The sequence below is a fragment of the Gracilinanus agilis genome, chromosome 3 (genome assembly GCF_016433145.1).
Source record: "Gracilinanus agilis isolate LMUSP501 chromosome 3, AgileGrace, whole genome shotgun sequence".
Taxonomy (NCBI): Eukaryota; Metazoa; Chordata; class Mammalia; order Didelphimorphia; family Didelphidae; genus Gracilinanus; species Gracilinanus agilis.
In genome coordinates this window covers 241,810,055-241,832,378 of record NC_058132.1, presented here as the reverse complement: position 1 = coordinate 241,832,378, position 22,324 = coordinate 241,810,055, and the positions used below count along the sequence as shown (strand labels likewise).

The 22,324-nt window shown below is 36.0% G+C and overlaps 1 protein-coding gene across 1 annotated transcript in view; it reads right to left on the bottom strand.

Annotated features, from left to right (window-relative positions):
• Positions 1–19,668, bottom strand: part of TTN (titin) — a 328,387-nt gene extending 308,719 nt beyond the window's left edge. The window contains exons 1-6 of the mRNA XM_044669742.1: positions 19,480–19,668; positions 15,332–15,435; positions 7,390–7,593; positions 3,603–3,890; positions 2,787–2,872; positions 2,454–2,698 (exon numbers count right to left, since the gene is read on the bottom strand). Coding sequence (XP_044525677.1) covers positions 2,454–2,698; positions 2,787–2,872; positions 3,603–3,890; positions 7,390–7,593; positions 15,332–15,422 — 914 coding nt within the window. The 5' untranslated portion in view covers positions 15,423–15,435; positions 19,480–19,668. The remainder of the gene's footprint in view (positions 1–2,453; positions 2,699–2,786; positions 2,873–3,602; positions 3,891–7,389; positions 7,594–15,331; positions 15,436–19,479) is intronic.
• Positions 19,669–22,324: the final 2,656 nt, after the last annotated feature.

Here is a 22,324-nt window from a genome sequence, read left to right as displayed (position 1 = left end):
CCCCCAACCCCAACCCATACAAGTGATTAACAACAGTCTTCAGGTGAGTCAATAACTGTGAAAATCAATGTAATTTAAATCATTAGAGAGAAGTGCTCACTTCTGTTACTACAATAAAAAAATCCCCAGTCACAGCTGGATGCTGTGGGCCTTAGTCAATGCAATATGTTTGCCTTTCTCTGCAAACAAAAACATAATGAAACTAAACAGACCTTTCAATTCCTAGGTGACCACTTTTCTTCTTCAAAATTGGCATATTTTCCAACTCAAGTTTGAATAGAAAATTCCTGGCAAATAATTTGAATATTCTCTTATGAATTCCCAGCTCTGGTCCAAATGATCCTGAGGATCAGTGTACCCCAATACCATTGTGCTCTGATGACCACAAAATTGTGCTCTATTAGGGATATAATTCAATCATGGGCAGACTTGTAATTGGGATGAGATTCAACTAAAATTTCATTTAAGAGTCAGGATGAATTTGAGCTCGAGTTTCTAGTGCAAGCATCTATGTGACATCCTGCCCACTGTCAGGCAACCGAGACAGAACTTCCTCTGTGCTCTACGACTGGGAGTGAGAGGGAGAGAGAGCAACATCTCAGGGAAGAGATTTGCCAGTTGAGCCTGTGCTATGAGCTAGCAGCTTTTCTTTCTTTGTTGAATTTTCTATTTCATATGAAAGGTGGCACAGAAGATAATGTCAAAAAAGAAAAGAGGAAACAATAACATTCATTTCCCTCAAACCTCTATTCCCAGGTAAAATTTTGTCTATTTTCCACCTCACAACTTAAAAACCTATCAAGAAATCTTTAATTTTTTATTCTACATTTTATTGTTTGACTTCTTCAGCTAGAGTCTTTGAAAACTAGCTGAATTACCCACCCACTAACTTCAATTCCCATATTGACTCTTTACAGGCATAGAGATGGGGAATAAACTTGAGACTTCATTGATATGGGAACTCCCTTATGAAAAAAAAATTTATGGTCTTAAAGTGTTGCCTTAGGCAGAGAAAGTTAAAGTAGTTTCCCCAGGGTCATCTAGTTGAAGGGTTAAAGGAAGGACTTGAACCCAAATCTTTCTGATTTTGTATTCAGAGCTCCATCCTTTACTCTACACTACCTCTCACAGGTCATCTATTGTTGTGGGTCAGTCATTTTTCAGTCCTGCCTGACTCTTCATGACCCCATTTGGGATTTTCTTTACAAAGATGAAGTGTTTTGCCATTTACACCAGATTCAATAAAAATGAATGTAATGAATTCCCATTCTTTAAAAATGAATTAATGAGATATTTGAATTATGAATTGAATTAATGAATGAATGAATTATGAAATGAATTAATGGGATATTTTTCTTAATATTTTATTTTTTCCCAATTACATATAAAGTTCATTTTTAACATTTGTTTTTGAAAATTTAATGGCATATTTTTGAATAAATATAGGACACAGAGGTGTTAAGAATCTTGAAGATCATCCAGTCTAAATTTGTCACTTTACATATGAGAAAATGAGAGTTAAGTAACTTCATGATTTGCTCCAGGTTATAGACTTAGTAGCTAATGTTCCTTTCAAATCAAACAACAGAGACAACAACGGTACAGTGGATAAAAGTCTAGCTTTTGGAGGCAAGACAACCTTGGTTCTAGTCCTATTTCTGTCACATACTGGCTGTGTTATCCTGAACAAGCCACACTGTACCAGCATACACAGGTACACACACAAACACACACACGCACACGTACAAGCATACACACACACTGTAGCAGAGTTGACAATCTCCACTGGTAAATGGAGTTTCTTTATTGAGAACTCCCTATAGGGATGAAATCACAGGTCTAGACTGAAACAAACCAACCAAAAAATCCTTATAAGTATTAAGTAATGTAAGCCAGGGAAAATCTGGCTCAATAACTCAATAACACCTAAAATATAGTTTCTCCAGAGCTATAATGAGGGTAACACAACTGGGGCTTTCTCCTCTGGCACCAAAACATATAGAGCACAAAATAACATACTTATTCAGCAGAATAGAATTTAGAGAGTTTAACTCCTAGTTAGTGAGAATAATTAATGAATACAGGAAGCTAACAGTATGTTTCTTCTCTCCAGCTATATAGTATGTATTCCTTCCTCTCCCCGCTTCCAAATAGGAGTATTCTCTCTCCATGTGTTCTGAGGTGTGGCCTTTGTGGATCAGTTTCCAGAGGTCTCTCTCCCCTTCCCACTTGGATTTTTTAAAAACATTTTACGTGGGAATGCTCTTTCTCCTCCTTGTCCTGAAGGAGTTTTGTGAAACCTTCTCCAAGTGTGAAAAAAATACTAGTTATGCCATTATTTCTCCCCACAATGTACTACATTTTCAGTTGTTTTCTTATGATTTCTTTGTTTATCTATTGGGATAGTCTCATCCAAAAGAGCCAATGCAGTTATTTAACAAGGCTTCCTTTACCTGACAGGAGATGGGGTTGGTGCCCGCACATGTCTGACGGGAGATGGTGACTGCCTAACTGGTGATGGGGACTGCTGTCGAGACAACTGAACTTTTGCAGCAATAGATGGTGGAGTAGGTGATCTTGACTTTGGCTTAGGAGGTATTCTCGGAGGTGTTTTGTGGGGCAGCTGTTGTCCGGTGGCACCATCTATGACCATTTCAACAGTCGCAATTGATCTGGCATCAAAGTGGGCTTCAATTTTCTGTAAAGGATTACAATGATATTAATGAGGAGGATTAGAACAACAAACTGAATTACTGGAGAACTGGCAAGAGTATGGGGAAAAATACCTTTTCAATTCGAGTTTGTCTTGTTTGGGAAATCTGAGCAGTCGAAACAATTGTTTTTGTCTTTTTAGCGGGTATTACTTCTTCACCTATAGGAAGGAGAAGACAAACACTTAGAGGGATGAACAACAGTCCAGCCTATTTTAGGAAATTCATAAACACTAGTTGGAGCAAAATCAATCTGATTCTATGGTCATTTAAATAGTTGAAAAATGTGGAAAGGCTTGCATTTCACATAAATATTAATTAGGTTGGTAAACTGAAAACATATTTGTTATACGAGACTGCACAAAGAGCTATTAAAAAGAACTCAGTCTCTAAAATAAGTCCATCATTTGCCTAAAAAAGATGATGTTGGCTTGAGAATACAAATGGCTGCTTCTGAATTCCTTTTCGTTTGTATTGGTGCCAAATCCTCCCACTCCCAAATTACTTCCACAGCTGCCAATTCTGGCATACTCAGAGAGGTCAACTACATCCTAGTGTCTTTCCTTTGGAGGTTAGAATTTCTACCTATTGATGGTTTCAGCTCCTAACATAGATCTCCTCTGAGCCAGGCAAGTCCTTTGTCTTCCCTTTATCGGCCCACATTAATTTATAGCATAGTATTATCTAATAAGATCTCTAAATGATCCCCCACTAACCATTGCCATTGATTTTGAATCTTTGTATGCCCCTGAATCTTATTCTTTGCTCTTCTTCCTACCCATTCTTGTTGTTCTTGTGGCTGATTATGACCAGCAACAAGGAGAACACATGATCATGGAGACATAGAGAAAATCAGAGAGAGTCCAGATACCTGGAGCTCAAATTTATTACCTTGAACCAGTAATTCTGCAGTTGAAGTAGCTCTTCCAACACTATTCGTAGCGTTTACTGAATAGGTTCCAGAGTCTTCAGGATAAGCTTCTGCAATTAATAAGCTGTAGAGGTTGCCTTCTTGTGAAATCTGAAAATCGAAGGAGCTTTGGATTTCTGCTCCGTCCCGATAGAACTTCACCACAGGTGTAGGGATTCCAGTCACTCTTACATCCAAGCGGACTTGGCTTCCTTGTCTCACGGTCATGCTCTGTAGTCGTTGTGTAAAGTTGGGGGGCGCTGTTTCTGCTACAATTTGGGCAAGGGGGAAAAGGAGGGGAAATTTAAATCACAGGGATGCTCCAAGATCCTAACAACAGAAGCAGCCACCTAAAGGCAGGTGATACAGTGGACAGAGTGACAGGAAGACAAGTTCAAAATCTCAGGCATCTACTAGCTCTGTGACCCTTGGCAAGTCACTCAATCTCCTTTTGCCTCAACCTCTTCATAGCAGTCCCTAATGCTCAGAGTTCTTGTGAGGATCAAATGAGATAATAATTGTAAAGAGCTTAGCTCAGTGTCTGGAACATAGTAAGTGCTTAATAAATGCTAGCTATTATTATTGTTAACTTATTAAAAATCTTGATGGCTTAAGAATGCACTCTTTCCATCTTCATATATGAACTGCTGATTTGAACATCCTTTGCACTGTACTTGAACCCGGCTTACACAGTAGATGACAGCAAGGACTGTTCTAGAAAGTGCAGAAAACTCACTCTGGGGCTTCCTGATCTGGACTGTTCAATATTGTCACATTGATTTTATAGCATTTCTTGGCATGGACTTTTTTGGCATCTCTTCCTAGCTCCCTTCTAGAGCTAGTATGAACATTTAAATACTTTACATGTTTTTTTGGTTTAAACTACCTTGAAAGGGATTTTCCATATACTGAAGATCCATATATCTTTGGGGAAAATATCACTTTGATGTTGGTGTTTGGAATGTGCCTGTGTTTTACTTAAATAGGGACAGGAGCTGAATCTGCAATTTCATTGGCATAGGGAACTCCCAGGTGAGGAGTCTCTCTTTACCACAGTAGGAGCAGTACTGTCTCTACAAATTATAGTCTTAGATTTGCCTAGAGCACTGAGAAGGTAAGTAACTTGGCCAGAGTCAACCAGTCAGTGGGTGTCAGACGCATAACTTGAACCCAAATGTTTGACTTTGAGGACCATCTTTCTATCACTTAACCTCTCTTTATTATTTTTTATTAAATACTTAAATATTACTTTTAACCTAGGTTAATTTTAAAAATGCACCTGAGAGTGACATCTTCCATATTCTATATCTATCTCTTCAAATAATATAAATATTTACCTGCTTTTGAACTCTCTGTCCTAAACTTAACATGTTTTTCACTTAATTGTGTATTGCTGTAATCATAGTTCAGTTTTCAGTTATGTCTGACTCTTCATGATCCAATCTGAGCCTTTCTAGGCAAAGATTCTGGAGTGTTTTGCCATGTCCTTCTCCAGTTCATTTTAAAGATGAGAAAACTGAGGCAAACAAGGTTAAGTGACTTGCCCAGAGTCCTGCAGGTAGGGTCTGAGGCCAGATTTCAATTCAGGAAGATGAGTCTACCTAACTCCAGGCCTGACCCTCTATCCGCTGTACTACTCTACTGCCCTCATCGGGTACTAAGAAGGGCATTTTTCAACTAGTCAGATAAAATGAAATTAAAATATTATGAAATTATTCTGAGGGCAGATAAGATCAATTTTGAAATGGCTTTCAAGAAGCAGGAGCACACAAAACTTCCCTAATTTGGGTGATGATCATCTCTTCATTGGATGGTGATGCTCCCTCCTGGAAAGCAACTCTCCTGAAAGAACTTTGTGTAAAATGGTACATCTATTCAAGTCTGCACCTAATTAACTGAAGTTCTTTCCATTGCGGCAATAAGAAATATTATTGGAAATGTCATTGATTATCAATGATCCTCATTGTTGTATAATATTTCTCTAGAAGCAATAGAATAGACAAGATGACAATGTGCTCCTTTAATGAACTGAGCAAGAATCAAAGGCTCACCAGCTCTTTTCACAGAAAGGCATCATTTTCATTCCCAAGCAATAAGGGAAAGGATGTACTAAGACAAACACGCTAATCAAAGACAACAATTTAGACCTTTGTCAGCTAAACTGACCTCTTAGATATTAAAAATATAAAGGACATAAGGGACTTTTTTTGCCTCAGATACCACACTGGAAAAGATGAAGTTCGGCCAAACATTTAAGCTCTTTAGCAATAATAATCATTAGATTATGAGTTCCTCACAGGCAAGAATGGTCTTTGGCTTTTATTTGTATCCCTCATGCTTAGCACAGTGCTTAGAACATAGAATGCACTTAATAAATGTTTATTGCCTGAATATTATAGTCAGAAATATAAAGTTTAAAATGTTGTAAACTAGATGTAGAGAGGCATTCATATCTTTAAGATTTTATATTAAGATATATTAATTATTTATATTTATCTAATATACATGTATTAATTATAGTTTATATATTTATATTAAGATATTATAAAATATAAATTTGTGTATATGCATAAATATAGATGCATTCACTCATATATGTAGGGTACCCCAAAAGTCTCAGTGTAGCTTTAAGCTATTAAATGGTTATGAAATAAGCGATTAAAATAACTTAAAGCTAAACTGGGACTTTTGGGATGCTCTGCATATATGTGTATATACATATGTATATGTCGAATATATAAATTTACATGTATAAATATTTATATATCTTATTTAATGGTTATTTTATTAGCTTAAAGCTGCACTGAGACTTTTGGGACACCCAGCATATTAATGTATACATATGTTTATACATATATGCATGTATATATATGCACATTAAGAGTGTAATAGAGCTTTCATAAACTTTAATAACTTATAATTGCACTGAAACTTTTGGGATGCCCTGTATAAATAGAGACAGATTTAGTGATCATTCACATTTGTATGGCACTTTGTGCAAGCCTACAAATATACTTCATTCTTGACTATCCTCTTCCTATGACTGACAAGAAAGTGAGTTAAACCACAGTTCTTATCTATTTACACCATGGCATAAATATTTAAGAATAATCATGTAGGTTCCGTAGGCCAGGGTGCACTTATATTCTTCACAAGTACATATGGGGTACTGGCCATCTAACATGAGTCGATTCCCAAGGCCAGCCTCTCGTGTTATGGGAACGTGGAGAGGCCTTGTGACTCCACTGGTAGGGGATTTCCAGGTTAATAACCTCTCACTAATAATTCAGGACAGCATCTCCTCAGGAAGTAAGATTTTTTTTGAGAATTGCCTAGACTAGAGCACTCAGGGGTTGGAGTCCCTGGGACAGTCTACTTTCCTCCATTTCTTAAAGTGCCAGTTCTTCCTTTGTGTTTGTGCCCTGATTGTCTAGCACATAGTAGATTCTTAATAAATACTTGATGTGTCAGAGACAGGACCTGAACCTGGGTCTTCTTGGCTCAGAAACCAGTTCTCTATTCATGATGCCATAATATCTATATAGTACAATTTACCAAAAACAAAAACAACAACAAAAAACACCAACCCCACAACTGTTTTTAACCTACTCAAATGGGCTATTATGTCACTTATGAATGTGTACATTTCCTCTGCTTTGTTACTGAGAAGCCTTCTTCCCTTTGGCTGTAGTTTTGGGGGATGGATGCTTGGAAATGAATGAGAGGCGACACAGAGGTGGGGGCTGAGATGGAGGGGCCTCACCCTACCTGTAACGAGGAGCTCAGCAGTACTAGTCGCTTGTCCAGATCCATTGGTGGCTTTCAGGGAATATCTTCCACTGTTGCCTTTTGTCACAGCGGGGATCGTCAATTTAGCGCGGCCATCGCTAAATGAGATCTGCACGCCGGGCAGTGACGCAGCAGTAAGAACCTGGCCATCCCTAAACCAGCTCACCTCAGGAACTGGAAAACCTGGAGGGGACAGAAGGCCCAGAAGGACAGTTCAGTATCACTACTTTGGGAAAACAGAAAATCCTAGGCAGTGATTTACAATGACTTCAAAGTCTTAACTAAAAAAGCTACATTTCTGGCTGCATCCTGAGCCACAACAAAAAGTTCACAGAATGTCAGGCAATTCCTGGAGTTGAAGGCACACTGACCATTAAAAGGATAAAAGTATGATTCACAAAATACCATAAGAAAACTTTCTAAACAGCAGCCTGTCGTTTCAGGCCTATTATGCAACATGAACTATTTTCTCTGGGAAGAAGGAAATTTTAACTATTGGTACTATATAATTTCAAAGTTTATCTAAATATAACAGCACCCCTCTCTCAATTTTTATAAATGAGGGCACTCAGGTCCTGAGGTTAAGTGACTTGCTTCAAGGTCCTATGAGAAGTTAATGGCAACCTTGAAACAGAATCCCATTTCCTGATACCCAGGCCAGTGCAGTTCATTTTCTGCTACAGATTTATTTTTATTTATTTACCAGGCCAGGAATTCATAAAGTGAACTTGTGAGTGAATTTATGGAGTGAGGCCAGACTTCTTTTATTCTTTACCTATAAATTAAAAGCATTGGCAATAATCATTTACATTCAAGAAGAATTTGAATTTTTAACAGGGACCATAGTGTGGCCACAATGATCTAATCTACTCTCCTATAGAACCAGCTTTCAGTTTTGGTCTTTATCTTTGATTCAAGGGTACATCCTGGACATCTCTAGCTATGCTATCTGTATTCAACTAAGTTGAGGCCATCACCTCCATTCTTTGTCCTCCTGAGAATGGGCTTTACCCTGGGATTTGGTGGGCCAACTTTGGCCTTATCTTGTTGGGTTCCATCTCCCTTGCCATGCCATCACAGAGTACTTCCCCCCCCCCCTGCATTTCCAGCTCCCCACCTCTCTTTTGACTTTTCTTCTCTTTTCAAATGGAAACTCTTTGAAGGTAGGGACTACCTTGATTTCTTCTGTTTGTGTCTTCATTGCTTACTATGCATAGCAGATAAAAATGCTTAATAAAAGCTTTATCTTATCTGAATAGCTTGGGTACAAGTGCCAATAGCTGGATGTAAGGGGGGGGGGAGCTGATTTAATCAGTCCTTTATTGAATAGATTGACACCATAATTTATTTGTAGGGATGCCTTTAAGCAAAATGCTCACTTCTGTCTTGAAAATTGGATCACTTGTTCCTCCAAGGCCACTACTTTGGCCCCCTGAAGTAGCTATGTTAAAAATGCTAATGAGCTTTTCCCAAACCTCACTGAACTTAATACTGAAGAGGGGAGACATCAGTAGGGCAATAGGATGTAGATGGGAAAAATGTATAAACATGCTCTAAGCAAGCAACTGATATCCAATAATATAAAGAGATTATGATGATGAAGGATATCTCCTTCTCTGGAATTCTTCAAGAACAAAAACTCATGTCCTTTTTTTTCTAAGCCCCTGTAGCCTCCAAACTTGCCTGTTTCTGTGGAAATAGCCAGTTCATTATCCTGGAGCATCTTGCACTCTTCCCTCAAACACCCTCGCCCCCATCCAATCAGTTGCTAAGTCTTTTAAATGCATTGTCCAAAACATCTCCTGTCTCATTCTTTCCATTTGTATTGTTACCACACAAGTTCAAGCCTTTATTTCCTCTTGCCTAGATTATGCCTTCTTTTTAAAATATTTATTCTCACTTCCAAATTCTCTTAATCATTCCACTCCCTCCCCTAACTATTGAAAAGGTAAGAAATATAATAGTCATTATATTCATGAAGTCATGAAAGGCATATTTCCATATACAATAGTCAAGCCTCTCTATTATATAACTGTCAAAATTATCTTCCTAAGGTACAAAAATGATTGTCACTCTTTTGCTCAAAAAACAAATTTAAGGCCCACTGCAATCTGGTGCCCACATTCCGCTACAACTGTATTTCCTATTATTCCTCTTTATGAACTGCTCTTCTCATCCTGATCTGTTCATGATTACAACCATAGTATTCCGTTTTCTGACTCCATGTATTTGTACAAGCCATCACTCAGCTTTCTTTTTGAAACGAGTCAGAAAATATATGGAGGTGTAGATTTCCCTACAATATGTGCCTGCAAGTAGAATCTTACACTCATAAAATTTTAGAGAGAAAAGAATTTTCATCATACGGATGAGAAAACTGAGACCCAGAAAGTAAAATGATTTTTTTCAAGATCACAGAATTACTAGAAGAGTTAGAATTATAATTCTCTACTCCTGGGTTTCTCTTTCTACTACACCCAAAAATTAATAAGCAAATAAAAATAAAGAACTCACACCATGTACTTTTCAAGATGCACATGAAAAATTAAACCTAAAGATTGTGTGGAAGGGGACATCTGAAATCCTCCAGTACATCACCATATTAGATGTCCATAATTCTTACAGATGCTATTTAGTGGTGATATGATTTTCTGAATTTAAATTTCTGAATTTTCTGAATATAAAGATGTATAATTATCTTAAAGATGATAATTATCTGGATAACTAAATTAAAATGTACTTTTAAAAATATTCTTTGCTGTGATATTTTGGTGAATATCATTCAAGTTTAATTAAATCCAGTTAAACAAATATTTAATAAGTTCTTTCTATGTGCAGAATTGTATGTGACCTCCAGTAACTCTAAAAGCCATGTTCTTTCTCTCTCAGAGGTTATCCTCTGCTTGGTGAGATGGAAAGCATGGCAGATGAGAAGCCAAACTAACCTTCTTGCTGTTCCTCATACATGGCATGGGAGATGGAAATCTCCTACCTCTGGATATTTATAGTTAATGTCCTCCATGCCTAAAAAATTTGCTGCCTCATCTCTTCCTCTTAGAAGTCTGTTTTCTTCAAAGCTCTGCTCAAGTGACATCTACTTAAAGCTTTTCTTGATTCCTCCAATTGCTAATGCCTTGCCCCTAAAAACAATTCTGCATTTATATTTTTCTCTTCCCTCCTCAAGCTCCCTGAGGGCAGATGCAATTTCATTTTTATTGATCTACTTCTGGCACCTAGCACAATGTCTGGCTCCCAGTGACATGTAATAAATCCTTGTTGATTGATCAGGTGAAACAATTCTACATCTAGCCTCCATAGTTCCTTTTATAATTTAACAACCTTACCAGGACATCTAAACTAACCCTTCTTCCCATATTTCACCTTGACACCATTTCACTCAATGGAGGTAAAATACTTCCCTCACTATAGTCTCTGTGACAATAATAACATTTAGGTAGCTGGGTGATATAGCGGTAGACACGGAGTCCAAAAGGCCTCAGTTCAAATTGGACTTCGGATACTTTCTAGTTGTGTAACCCTCTGCCTACCTCTGTTTCCTCATCTGTAAAGTGGGGATAATAATAGTCCCTTCTTCCCAAGGTTATTATGAAGATAAAATGAGATAATGTTGGCAAAGCTCTTTGTAAACCTATATAAATGCTAGTTATTATATTACATGGTGCCTTATAGATAACAAAATACTTTATACAAATCATTGTATTTGTTCCCTTTTTGTTTGAGGTGGGTATTAGAGGCATTTCTGGAAGAGAATAATTGATAGTAATTGGAAGTTGGGAGAGAATGAGACTTTAAAAATAATCTGTTCCAATCTTCTTATTTTGAAATAAATGCCTCACTTAAGTTCAAATGACAAATTAGTGATGACCCAGACCTTGAATGAAACCTCCTAAACATTTGTCCAGGATCATTCCTACTAATGGAGGAGAACAGATGGTAGCATAACCAAGCCTAAAGAGGTAACCCATCCCTGAACAAATATTTGCCTTTGGAATGTAATCTTTGATGGTATTTTAATGGGTAATGAGGAATAAGGCATTCTGGGAAGTCCCTTCAAACCAAACATTTGAAACCTCATTGTGAAAACCTGACTCAGGATCTGAGAAGATGGCTTCTTCATCTCAACTCTTATTCAACTCTTCCTGACAATTACTCTAGAGTGGGCCTATCAGGAGGGTGGGCATTTGGGAAGGAATGGGTCCTAAATAAGAGGTTCTTTACATTCCTAATTTCAGAATTATCTTTGTGATCTGTCAAGAGTTTTTTTTTTAACATAATAATAATTATGTGCAAGACTTGGAGATTCATGTTCATTACAAACCTAGCTTATGTGTATTCAAAATAGGAATTGTATGTGAATTTTAAATCTCACACAAAATTTTATAACTAGCAGGGACTCATTTGTAAAATAAGGAGGAAAAAGTCCCTTAGAGTTAAAGCAACTTGTCCAAGGTCAAAAATGGAGTAGCAGAGATATGAAACCATGTTTTCTGACTCTAAATATAGCACTCTTTCCACCATACCATGGTAAAGAAATACTGTAATCATCCATTTGACAATGTAACAAATTATTCTACCTATAATTTGGGAGGCAAAAATAACTGAATAAATTTTATTTTGTTGTCTTTATGCAAACAATTTTTCTATTGTTGCCAAATAAATGGATGATTTCCCTCTCCCCCAATTTGTGGGTATTGAATGTCTTCAGAGATGTTTTCTACGAATTTCTTGGCATGTCGTGTGAGAGAACAAAAAGCTACCAAAAAAAAAAAGATTCCATCACTCCACAGGCAAGTAAAATTCCCAATAAAGCCATATGTGTTCTGTTCAGTTCAGAAGTTACAGAGCTTTGAAAGACAAATAAATGCATTATTTGGAAGTCAGCAGGAGCTTATCATGCATGAGGAGAATGAGATTGGTCCCTATGTAGAGATACAAAAGAAAATGAAGAATAATTATGTGGCATTTGTGTACTGTGGAATAACATATTAGCCAATTATGTTTAAGGTGGGTACAAAAAATTGGTAGAGAACAAAAAAATTAAATCTTACTTCCTGTCTTCATCATAAGTGATAAAAATGAAAAAATGAAGAAATGAGCAAAATGTAAATGAATTGAGTTAAGGATAAGGCATGCTTCCCAACTAATCTATAAGAGTTTATTAGAACATTCATGATAGTCTGATAACATGCAGCATTGATTAAATGATTTTGAAATACTGAAAAAGCAAATATCATTCAGAGAAGTACTATCACATTTTTACAGGACTGTATAATATGGTAAATAAGGGTTTTCCGAACTTTCACTTAGTCAAAAATGAAGTATCTTGGAAAGAAAAAAATGACTTCCAACTAGTACCGCTAAAATATCTACCCTTAGCTTCCAAATACCACTTTGAACTTCAAGAAGAGGGCAGGCTCTCGATTCTTGATTGACGTGTATTATTAATAAACCAAATAAAAACATGCTCTTGATGGATGTGTATTATAAATATGGAAAAGTGTCTAGCCTTGAAGCTAAAATAGAACCTATAATTTGAAATGAGAATCTTGTTTTCTAAGAACTTCAAAGTACTTTACTTATATGCTTTGAAAAAATTCTCCCAACATCCTATGATATAGGTACAAATAGATATGAATAATTAGGTCTATTTTACAGGCATTGACATAGGTGTGTGGACATCATTATATATGTATATTTATATTATGCGATTTTATATGTAGGAATGTTGAAACTCAGTTTAAGTATCTTGCTTATGATATCAATTGAATTTGTGGGAGAGGCAGGATTAGAAGCCATTTCTCCTGATTTCAATCTAATACCCTACCATATTTTAGTTCTATTATTCAATCTAACAGCTCACCATATTTCTATTCTGAAAATAAAGGCTTTTTGAATTGAAAGGCTTTTTCATTTAGGCTCCTTATCCGGTCACATGCTTTAACTTTTCTGACCCTCTAGGGTAGAGACTATGTTCACAAGAACAGGGAAAAAAAGTCAGAATAAAACCATAATTCTGTATTTCAACCAAAAGATCTTTATCAGTATTACCATCCTAAAGTTTCCAGTTCCTTCCTCCAAATACCTGCCAATCATTTCTTCATAGTGAAAAATTAAGTGTTGTCATGACAACCTATCATTCTAGCCAACAGAATTGACTACCCCAAATTTTAAGGCTTCCTTCTGAAATCTGGAAAAATAACTCATAGTTAAGGGCTCTATAATTATATTCTTTAGACTAAATATATTGCCAAAAACACCCACATGTTGAATGTTAGAGATGTAATTTCATTACATGAAAATGATAATATAAGAATAAACATTATTTGTATATTGTAAATTTATTTGGGAAAAGAATGCTATTTATTACCAAAGATGGCTGTACATGTAGATAGCAGCAAATGTTTTTTCAGAGATGTTTAACTCCTTGTTGCTAATTCCACATGACTAATACTAGCTTATTGGGTAGCTAACTTAGACCAGAGCATGATGATGGGGAATAAATTTGTATGAGGGAGAGAAAAGGGATGAGTTAAAGGAGAAGATCCCTATTGTGTCTCTCTGAGAGAAGTTAACAGAGAGGAAAGGGGCAGAATAATGGCCCTTGACATTTGGAACATCAAGAAGGAGTTAAGAGTGACAATGAAAACTAATCTAACTGTTTAGTTTGGCCTCATTACAACATAGTTTATTAAACTAATGAATTCTCCTGGAATTTGGGCAAGATTATTTCTAAGGTTCCTTTTAGCTCTAAAGATTATAATTTATGATTTCTTTCTCTGCATTTTGTTGAAACTTTCCCATTGCCAGGCACACCCTAAATATAAGAACAATAGTAAAGTGGTATGTGAATCAAATCAAGCAGGGAAGAAGAAAAGCTACGCAGTCTTCATTTTACAGAATGAGGTAAAAGTAAATTCATGATTGAAGAACATCATAACAATATTTCAGTTTGGAGTTAAAAGAAATTACATGTTTTACAATCGTTAATGTCTGCAAATCTATAGCTACCTTCCAAAAAGTTTCCTTCAGTAAATCAGTAAAAAAAAAATTTTTAATAGAAGTAAATTAAAAAATTTTTAATATTAAAATTTTTATTGATCCAATTCAAAACAGATGCATGCCTTTTTATACTTCAGATTTATACAATATTTACCATTAAAACCAATTCGATGATGTCACCCCTTTTTCTTCAATTAAATTTTTTTGCATGTCTTATGTACCCAAACACCAAAAAAAGATATCATTGCATCTTATCATGTGCTAACCTCTTTCCTTTTAAGCAACTTATTGAAGGATCTTCAATATTGGACAAAGTAGTAGCTGAGCCATATGAAAATGCATTTAGTACTTCCTGACATACTTTTAAGATACTTTCTATATATTTATTTCAATAAAGTAATTTGACTCAATTAAGCTATAGAAATCAATAAAATACATTTTAGTTGATATCTGATACCTCTTCTTCTGAAGAAAGTTTAGTATCATATTCCTTTTCTAACTGGGTAAATATTGGTATAGAAATGTCAAGGGGCCACACTGCAAGTCAGAAGTTGATCCAGGCTAATAGCAAGCCTTACCTTCTAATCAATCTAGACCAAATACAAAGATAGAAGGACCAAATATAGCCCTGTTCATCTGCTGAATTCTGACATGGTTTTAAGTCTATACTAATTCTTATGCATATGGAATTACAAATATGAATAAAACATTTTAATGACATTACAATGTCATATTTTGTCAGGGTGGGATGATTGGTTATACCCTCAAAAGACCTCTCCACAAAGTTGGACGAATGAGAAAAATCAAAGAAGCATTTAAACCTGACTCTACACTCAACAGCAAGGTTAATCCATTATAGATTCCACAGAGAAGTTGACAAAAAAATGATTTATTTTCTTACCACTAATATGAGCCTCAAAGGTTGCGGCACTACCCTCCAGTGCCACAACACTTTGTAATGGCTGTGTGAACGTAGGAGCTTGAGTCGTCATCTTTTTAGGCACTCTGGAAGGGAGAAGGAAAAAAAAAAAGAGTTAGAATTCCTAGACAATTATTTGTCACCTTCATTGCTTTTTGGTCTATCCCAGAAGGGAAGCCACCCACTCCTCTAAATCAGACTCAGTCATTTGTGTCAGTGATCTTGTCTTTATTTTTCTCTTTGCTTTTGATAACTATGTTCCAATATAGCTGGTTTTCTCCATAATCCTATGTTTTATTTTGTGCAGTTAAAAACATTATTCTGAGAAGGCATCTACAGATTTCATCCAGCACAGGCAGGCACTCTGGGCTCTCACCGTACGCACAGCACGCACAGCACGCACATGCGCACTTAAAAATCCTTACTGTTAGCCCTTTGGTTGGGTCTTTTTTTGTGCTCAGTGGTAAATTGCTCTTTTGAGCAGTTGTCTTTGATCTACTAAGAAACCCATGTCAGGAAATACTACACCAAGGGAGAGAGCCAAACTGAGTAGAGAGTAGAGGCAGGAGCGCCCCCTACTGGTAAAAAATGGAAAGTATTTTTAAACCCTCCCCTTCCTTCATGGAATCAATACTGTGTATTGGTTCCAAGACAGAAGAGAGATAAGGGCTAGGCAATAGGGGCTGAGTGACTTGTGCGAGGTGACACAACTAGGAAGTATCGGAAGCCTGATTTGAACCTGGGACTTTTTCAATCCAATAAGCCACCTAGTTGCTTCCCAATGGAAAGAATTAGAAATTTTTTAAATTATTAATTTAATGAAATTAAAGGAAAAAAGTGGGGGGAAAGGACATTTCCATACTCAAAATGAGCAACCAAAGAAGATTACAAGTGAAACGGTTCATCTCAATCATGTACAAATTGCTGAAACAGTCTATTTTTTTTTTAAATGAAAATGGATAGGCTATACTTGTGGGGATGTAGGGAAATGGAAAGTAAGAGGACTATGATAAAAAGTGTTGATGAAGACAGAAATGTCAAGGTTTAAATGAAATAGCAATTCTATGGGATCTTAATAATTGAAGAATTCAGATTTCCTTTAAATTACACTTCCAAATACGTCTTATTCATAGTCTCTAAACTGATAGAAATGAATTTTTAAAAAATGTAGCCAATTATTATGGATTATTGGTTTAAGTTTTGCTTGATTAAAAAAAAAGTTGGACTGGGCTCATGATTTCATTGCTCTACCAATGAGAAAATACCCTTTACCAACACAGGACTGCACCTGCTGTGCAATTTATCTTCTCAGAGTCCTCTGAGACCCTTAGTCATGCAGCCAGTATATATCAGAAGTGCAAGGAGAACTCAGATCTTCCTGTCTTGGGAACTGACTCTGTGTTTGTTTATATATAATATAAATATATAATTAGTAATATTATATAATTAATATAATTAGTAATATTAATAATAATATATAATAGATATATCCACATAATGCTGTCTCATTATGTGAAATATCCTGAAAATAACCATTTACATGAATAAAGCATGTTGTTTTATCATACACATTCCTTCCTATGATCAATGGAACTGCTTTAGTGTTAAGTATTGTCCCCATTTTACAGATAGGAAACTCAGGCTGTTAGGGAAGTTAAATGGCTTGCCAGAGGGCAAACCCAGCTTAATAGGTGACAAGGTCAGGATGGAATCTCTGTCTTCAAGTCCAGTAAGCTTTCAACTAGAGCAGCTAGGTGGCAGAGTGGATGGAGTGCTGGACCTGGAGTCAGGAAGACTCATCTCTATGATTTCAGATCTGGCTTCAGACACTCCCTAGCTGTGTATGTCACTTAACCTCCATCAACTAGCCCTTACTGTTCTTCTGTCTTAGAACCAATACACAGTATTAACTCTAAGATGGAAGATAAGAGTTTAAAAAAAAAAAAAAAGAGGAGACATATGAAACTCAGTCTTATATGATCCCATGGCTAGTGTCACAGTAAGTTATGGAGGCAGGATTTGAATTCATATCCTACCAACCCCAAATCAAACAATTGGAATCATGAGATCATGAGCCTAGAGCAGGAAAGGATCTCAGACACTAACTGTTCTGACATCATCATTTTACAGATGAGAAAAAGGAGGTCCAAAGACAGGAGTTTGCTGGTAAATGGTATACACTTTAGACTTAACTTGTGTTAATAATATTTTCTCCATCACTTTATTAAATCTAGAGAAACAACTAAAGGATTAAATCAAGATCTGATTTGTAGCAAGGCATAGCGTCTCCTGTTGAAAATTTAACAACTGTCTCTGCTGAGTGGGCCAGGCTCCAGCTCCTTCCCTTGCCCAAGGTCACACAAGGAGATAAGTGGTAGAAGTGGGAGTAGAACCTAGTACTATCAAGTAGAGATCCAGTATTTTTGCCTTCTATTATGTTACTTTCTTTTTTAAGTTTAAATTTATTTGTTTGTTTATTACATTAAATAGCCTATAGCTCTCTCTCCCTACCCTCTCCACGCTAGAGAAGGCATCATTTAACAAAAAAAAAAATTAAAAATACATAAACTATCATGATGCTTCTATTTATCAGCTCTTTTTCTGGAGGTGGACATTGTTTTATTTTCTTGTTATTTTTTTCTCGTGTATCTCCATATGTCATATAAACTCAATTGGCATCTGGCTGTAATAACTATGATGTGAAATATAGCTGAAGAAAAAAGGTTATTCTTCTTGCCTGTCATGTTTTCATAATATAAACATTCCCCATCACAGAAATGAATGTGAAGAGTACAGTAGAGTTCATTTGCACAGGGGAAAGATGGCACTGTGCCTTTCAGGTCCAGTTAGATGGAATTTTCTAGTGCATAAACACTTAATTCTGTAACCTGAGTATCATTGTTTGAAGATGAAAAGGCAGCTTCTTGATTGCCAATTACTTCATTACTGCTTTTTCGGGAGAGTTTCTGTTTATTAAAACTGTAAAGCAGTAAAAATTCACAAGAAGATTTGGTACCTTAATTGTGAGTTCTAAGTGGAATAAGCATCCCCTTGGAAAAGCATATCCTTAGTTGGAAATTCAGATAGTAGCATAGCTGAAGAAGTTTGCACTTCACTCAATAGGATAACTTCCATCAAGAGCACCTTATTTTAATGTACTCTTCATGAGTACAAACTATTTGAGTTTTATTGTGTTTCCAAATGTTTCACTTCATTCTTAATAGTCCTTGGCTCTGCTTTTACATGGCTCTGCTTTACATTGTTTTAGCATGCATACATTATCGGCTAATTTAAACACAAGAGAATGATAGCTTTAAGGAACGTTTAGAAGAAAAGTGGCCTTTAAAAGAATATTTGTTTTCTTTTCCAAACAACATCTCTCACAAATCACTTATTTGCATTTATCACTTAATGATGCAACTTATTTCTGAATATCTTAAGGTAAAAGGGGCTTGATTTATTCAAAATTCTCAAATATGTGTCAATTAACTTGGTTTTTTCTTCTTTTTTTATTCACATAAAAGTTCAGACCTTATTGTAGAGGCAAATTTTGTTGATTAAAAATGTGATCATATAAGGCTTTTGTGTAATTAGGGTTAAAAGATATGTATCCAAAATGTCAGGCTCCCAAAATAACTCCCAAGCTATGATTGACAGCAGACAAGTGTTCTGTCACTGCCCTGCAATTGATACCTTCGCAGTTGATTCCCTTAAAAAGTCATCAGTGCTTAGCTGATACCACATGTATTTTATCAGAGCTATTCTTGGCGTGGCTCAGTTTATCACTGAGTAGCATAACCTTGAGCACTTTGCACAGACATAAGGGAGTCTGTAGCTGGAGGACATATTTCTAATGCCAGATTCTGTCCTCCAGTGCGACTCTGAAAATAATAAATCCATTTAACAACTTAAAATTGGCCGAATGAGCTGACATGTTAAAACATTTACACATTGCAGAGGAAAACTTTTCACATGCAATTTAAAACCCAAGGAAACAAGATTTAAGCCATGCCCATGGTACCCAGGAGCAAATACTCACATAACATACACTTTTGAAATTGCCAATATAGTATACAGCATGAAAGAATACCCAAGAAGAGATAATTGACTATCAAAAAAGTACTACTGACCTGATTTCTCAAGAGTGCCTAAAAAGGGTGGGCTAAGCCCAGTGTTCCTTCTGAAACGACGTCCTTATCCAGAGTTGGTTTTTTAGACAATCCAGACATGAATCGTTGAGCCTCTAAACCTAAAAACAAAACTACACAGTTGAAACAGTGTAGTTTTGTTTTATGCAATCCCTACACCCGAGGCGAGGCTGGGAGTGCACGACTGCTCAAGAGTGTTAACATAGTTCTTTGACTTTATATACTCCCCAGATTTGCTGACAGCCCCACATCACCGAGATGTTGCCACTCCTGATTGGCTCACAAACGGAAGCATGATGGGAGAAGGATCCATTTGGTATAGTCACATACCACCTGTTCTTCTGATTGGCGGTGCTAAATTTAGCATCCTACAAGGGGACTTTACCAAGGAAAGAGGGCTTTTTTTTTTCCTTTTCAGAATAACCCTCCTGTGGATTAGGGTAGGCAACTGCTAAAGTCTTTAGACTTGGGGGTTGGAAAGAAGATGTGATAAGAAAGGAATTTGTCAGATAACTAGAGAAGACAGAAACAAAGCTAATAGCCTTGCCACTGTCCTTCTGGTCTAGACCATTCCCTTCCTCATGCCCCTCCCCAACCCCCATTGCTTTCCTCTTCCCAACCTCTGTAAAACCAACCAAATGCATCTGTCAATCACAAAGCAAAAAAATAAGCTGATCTCATCCATGTGGCTGGATCATATAGTCAGAATTTGTTTAATTTTTTTTTAGTGGTACAAATAGCTAATTTGTGTTGATTACAGAATATACTTAGATCTTGAGATTGTTGGAATCTTCCTAATGATTTGTTGGCTTTTAATAAGACTTTTCAAAGATTACAGTAAGTGGGGACATGGGACCTCCACTTATGTTTAGTCAGTAGAGTCAAACAATTGAGATCTTGTTGGACAATGATAGTAATATTTATAAATATACTCGACCTGCTCCTTTATCAGGAATGAAGGCATATATTTTAATCACTAAAAGACATGCTGCCTTTGTGATCTCAGGAGTTTGCTGTAACTAATGGAGAAGAAGTAAGGAAATTATATAGTTGTGATTTTGGGAGCTGAATTTAATTTCAAGGAAGAGATATTTCAAATACAAAAGACCATACAAAAAGATCTTTATAATATATCATTTGAGAGCTTTATAATGCACCACGTAGGCAGGGGCAAGATAGTCATCTCTTTGTTAATGGAAATAGCCATTTTAAAAGAAACGAAATCGTCTTGCTTTTTCAGATATAAGTGAAACACATTCATCTCCCAAATAAAATTTTTTTGTTGTTCTGTGAGAGTAAGACTGTGTGTCAGACAGTTCCACTTCTTGATCATTTCATACAATGTAATTGTTTTACATGATAATGAACTCTAACAGCATTTGACAGATTTAGAGTCTATTGCACAATTCAGTGCAATGTCTGAAGCAGTTTTAAGGACAAATTATTTCATGTACTTATTCAAGCCTTTGTTACCTGAACCAAAGCAAAGGTATCTCTGTTGGTAGGATCACTTTTATTTAGGAGATAACTTTCCTAATTCTGTTTGATAAATTTTATTCTATAAATAAAAATCTTATAAATATTTTCATAATATGTATCCTCAAAGTTTAGATACTACCAATTTCATTCACATACACAGTTTAAGAGCAAATTAATTAGTTGTAAGTTAGGAAATATTTCAGAAAAGGCAAATAAAAAGATAAAAAGAAAAAATATAAATATTTTGGGATGATTCTATTTTAGGTTCTTTCTGAACCGATAGCCCATTGAAAATTATTTTAAAGGATTAGTTGATAATTAAGGCTTATTGATTAATAGGTCATCATATTTGTAAAAAATGGCATATTTTCTAATGGTTTGGGAATAAGATTAGAAGTTATTGGATTATGGAACATGGAGCAGGTTATTCAATTCTCTTGACCTCTTCAAAACTTGGTTTCCTTCTCTGTAAAATGAGGATCATAGATTTAGAGTTCCAAGGGACCTCAAAGGGCAGTTATTAGAAACTAAGATCAATGTCAATAGAAATTGCTTCATTATTTGTACTTGTATTGCCATAGCCTTGCATGATGCCTAACACATTGTAGGCACTTAAAAATATTTTTTGATTGATTAGTTGTAGTCCATTTTTTAACTCTACAATTGAATAAACTGAAGCCAGGGAAGTTAAATAAATTGTTCAACATCTCACAGACAGGAAGTGGCAAAGACAAGTTTCAAACTTGGGTGCTTCTATTAAATTAGGACATTGCTAAGGTCCCAGCCAGCTCTAAAAAATATTGCTTCTACCTAGTCAAAACTACAGAATGTAGGATGTAATGTGATGTACAGTTGAGAGCATTGGCTTTTAAAAATTATTTCTTTTTCCTTTATTATATGTAAAAACAATTCATTAAAATTTTTTGAGTTCCAAATTCTCTACCTTCCTCCCATCCCCCTAGCTTGAAAAGGCAAGTAATTGGCTTTAGATTGTACGTGGGGAGTCTTGCAAAACATATGCCCATGTTATTACAAAAGAAAATGGACTCACTGCCCCTGAAAAAAAAGACAAGAAAAATAAAGAAAACATTTAAAAGTAAGCTTTGATCTGCATCAGTTCCATCAGTTCTTTCTGTGGAAGTGGATATCATTTTTCACCTAACGTCTTTTGGAATTGTCTTGGATCATCATATTGCTGATCATCATATGGTATTGCTGTTCCTATGTACAATGTTCTCCTGATTCTGATCACTTTGCTTTGCATCAGTTCATATAATTCTTCCCAAGTTTTTTTGAAACCATCTCCCTCATCAGTTCTTAAAATACCATAATATTCTATCACAACCAT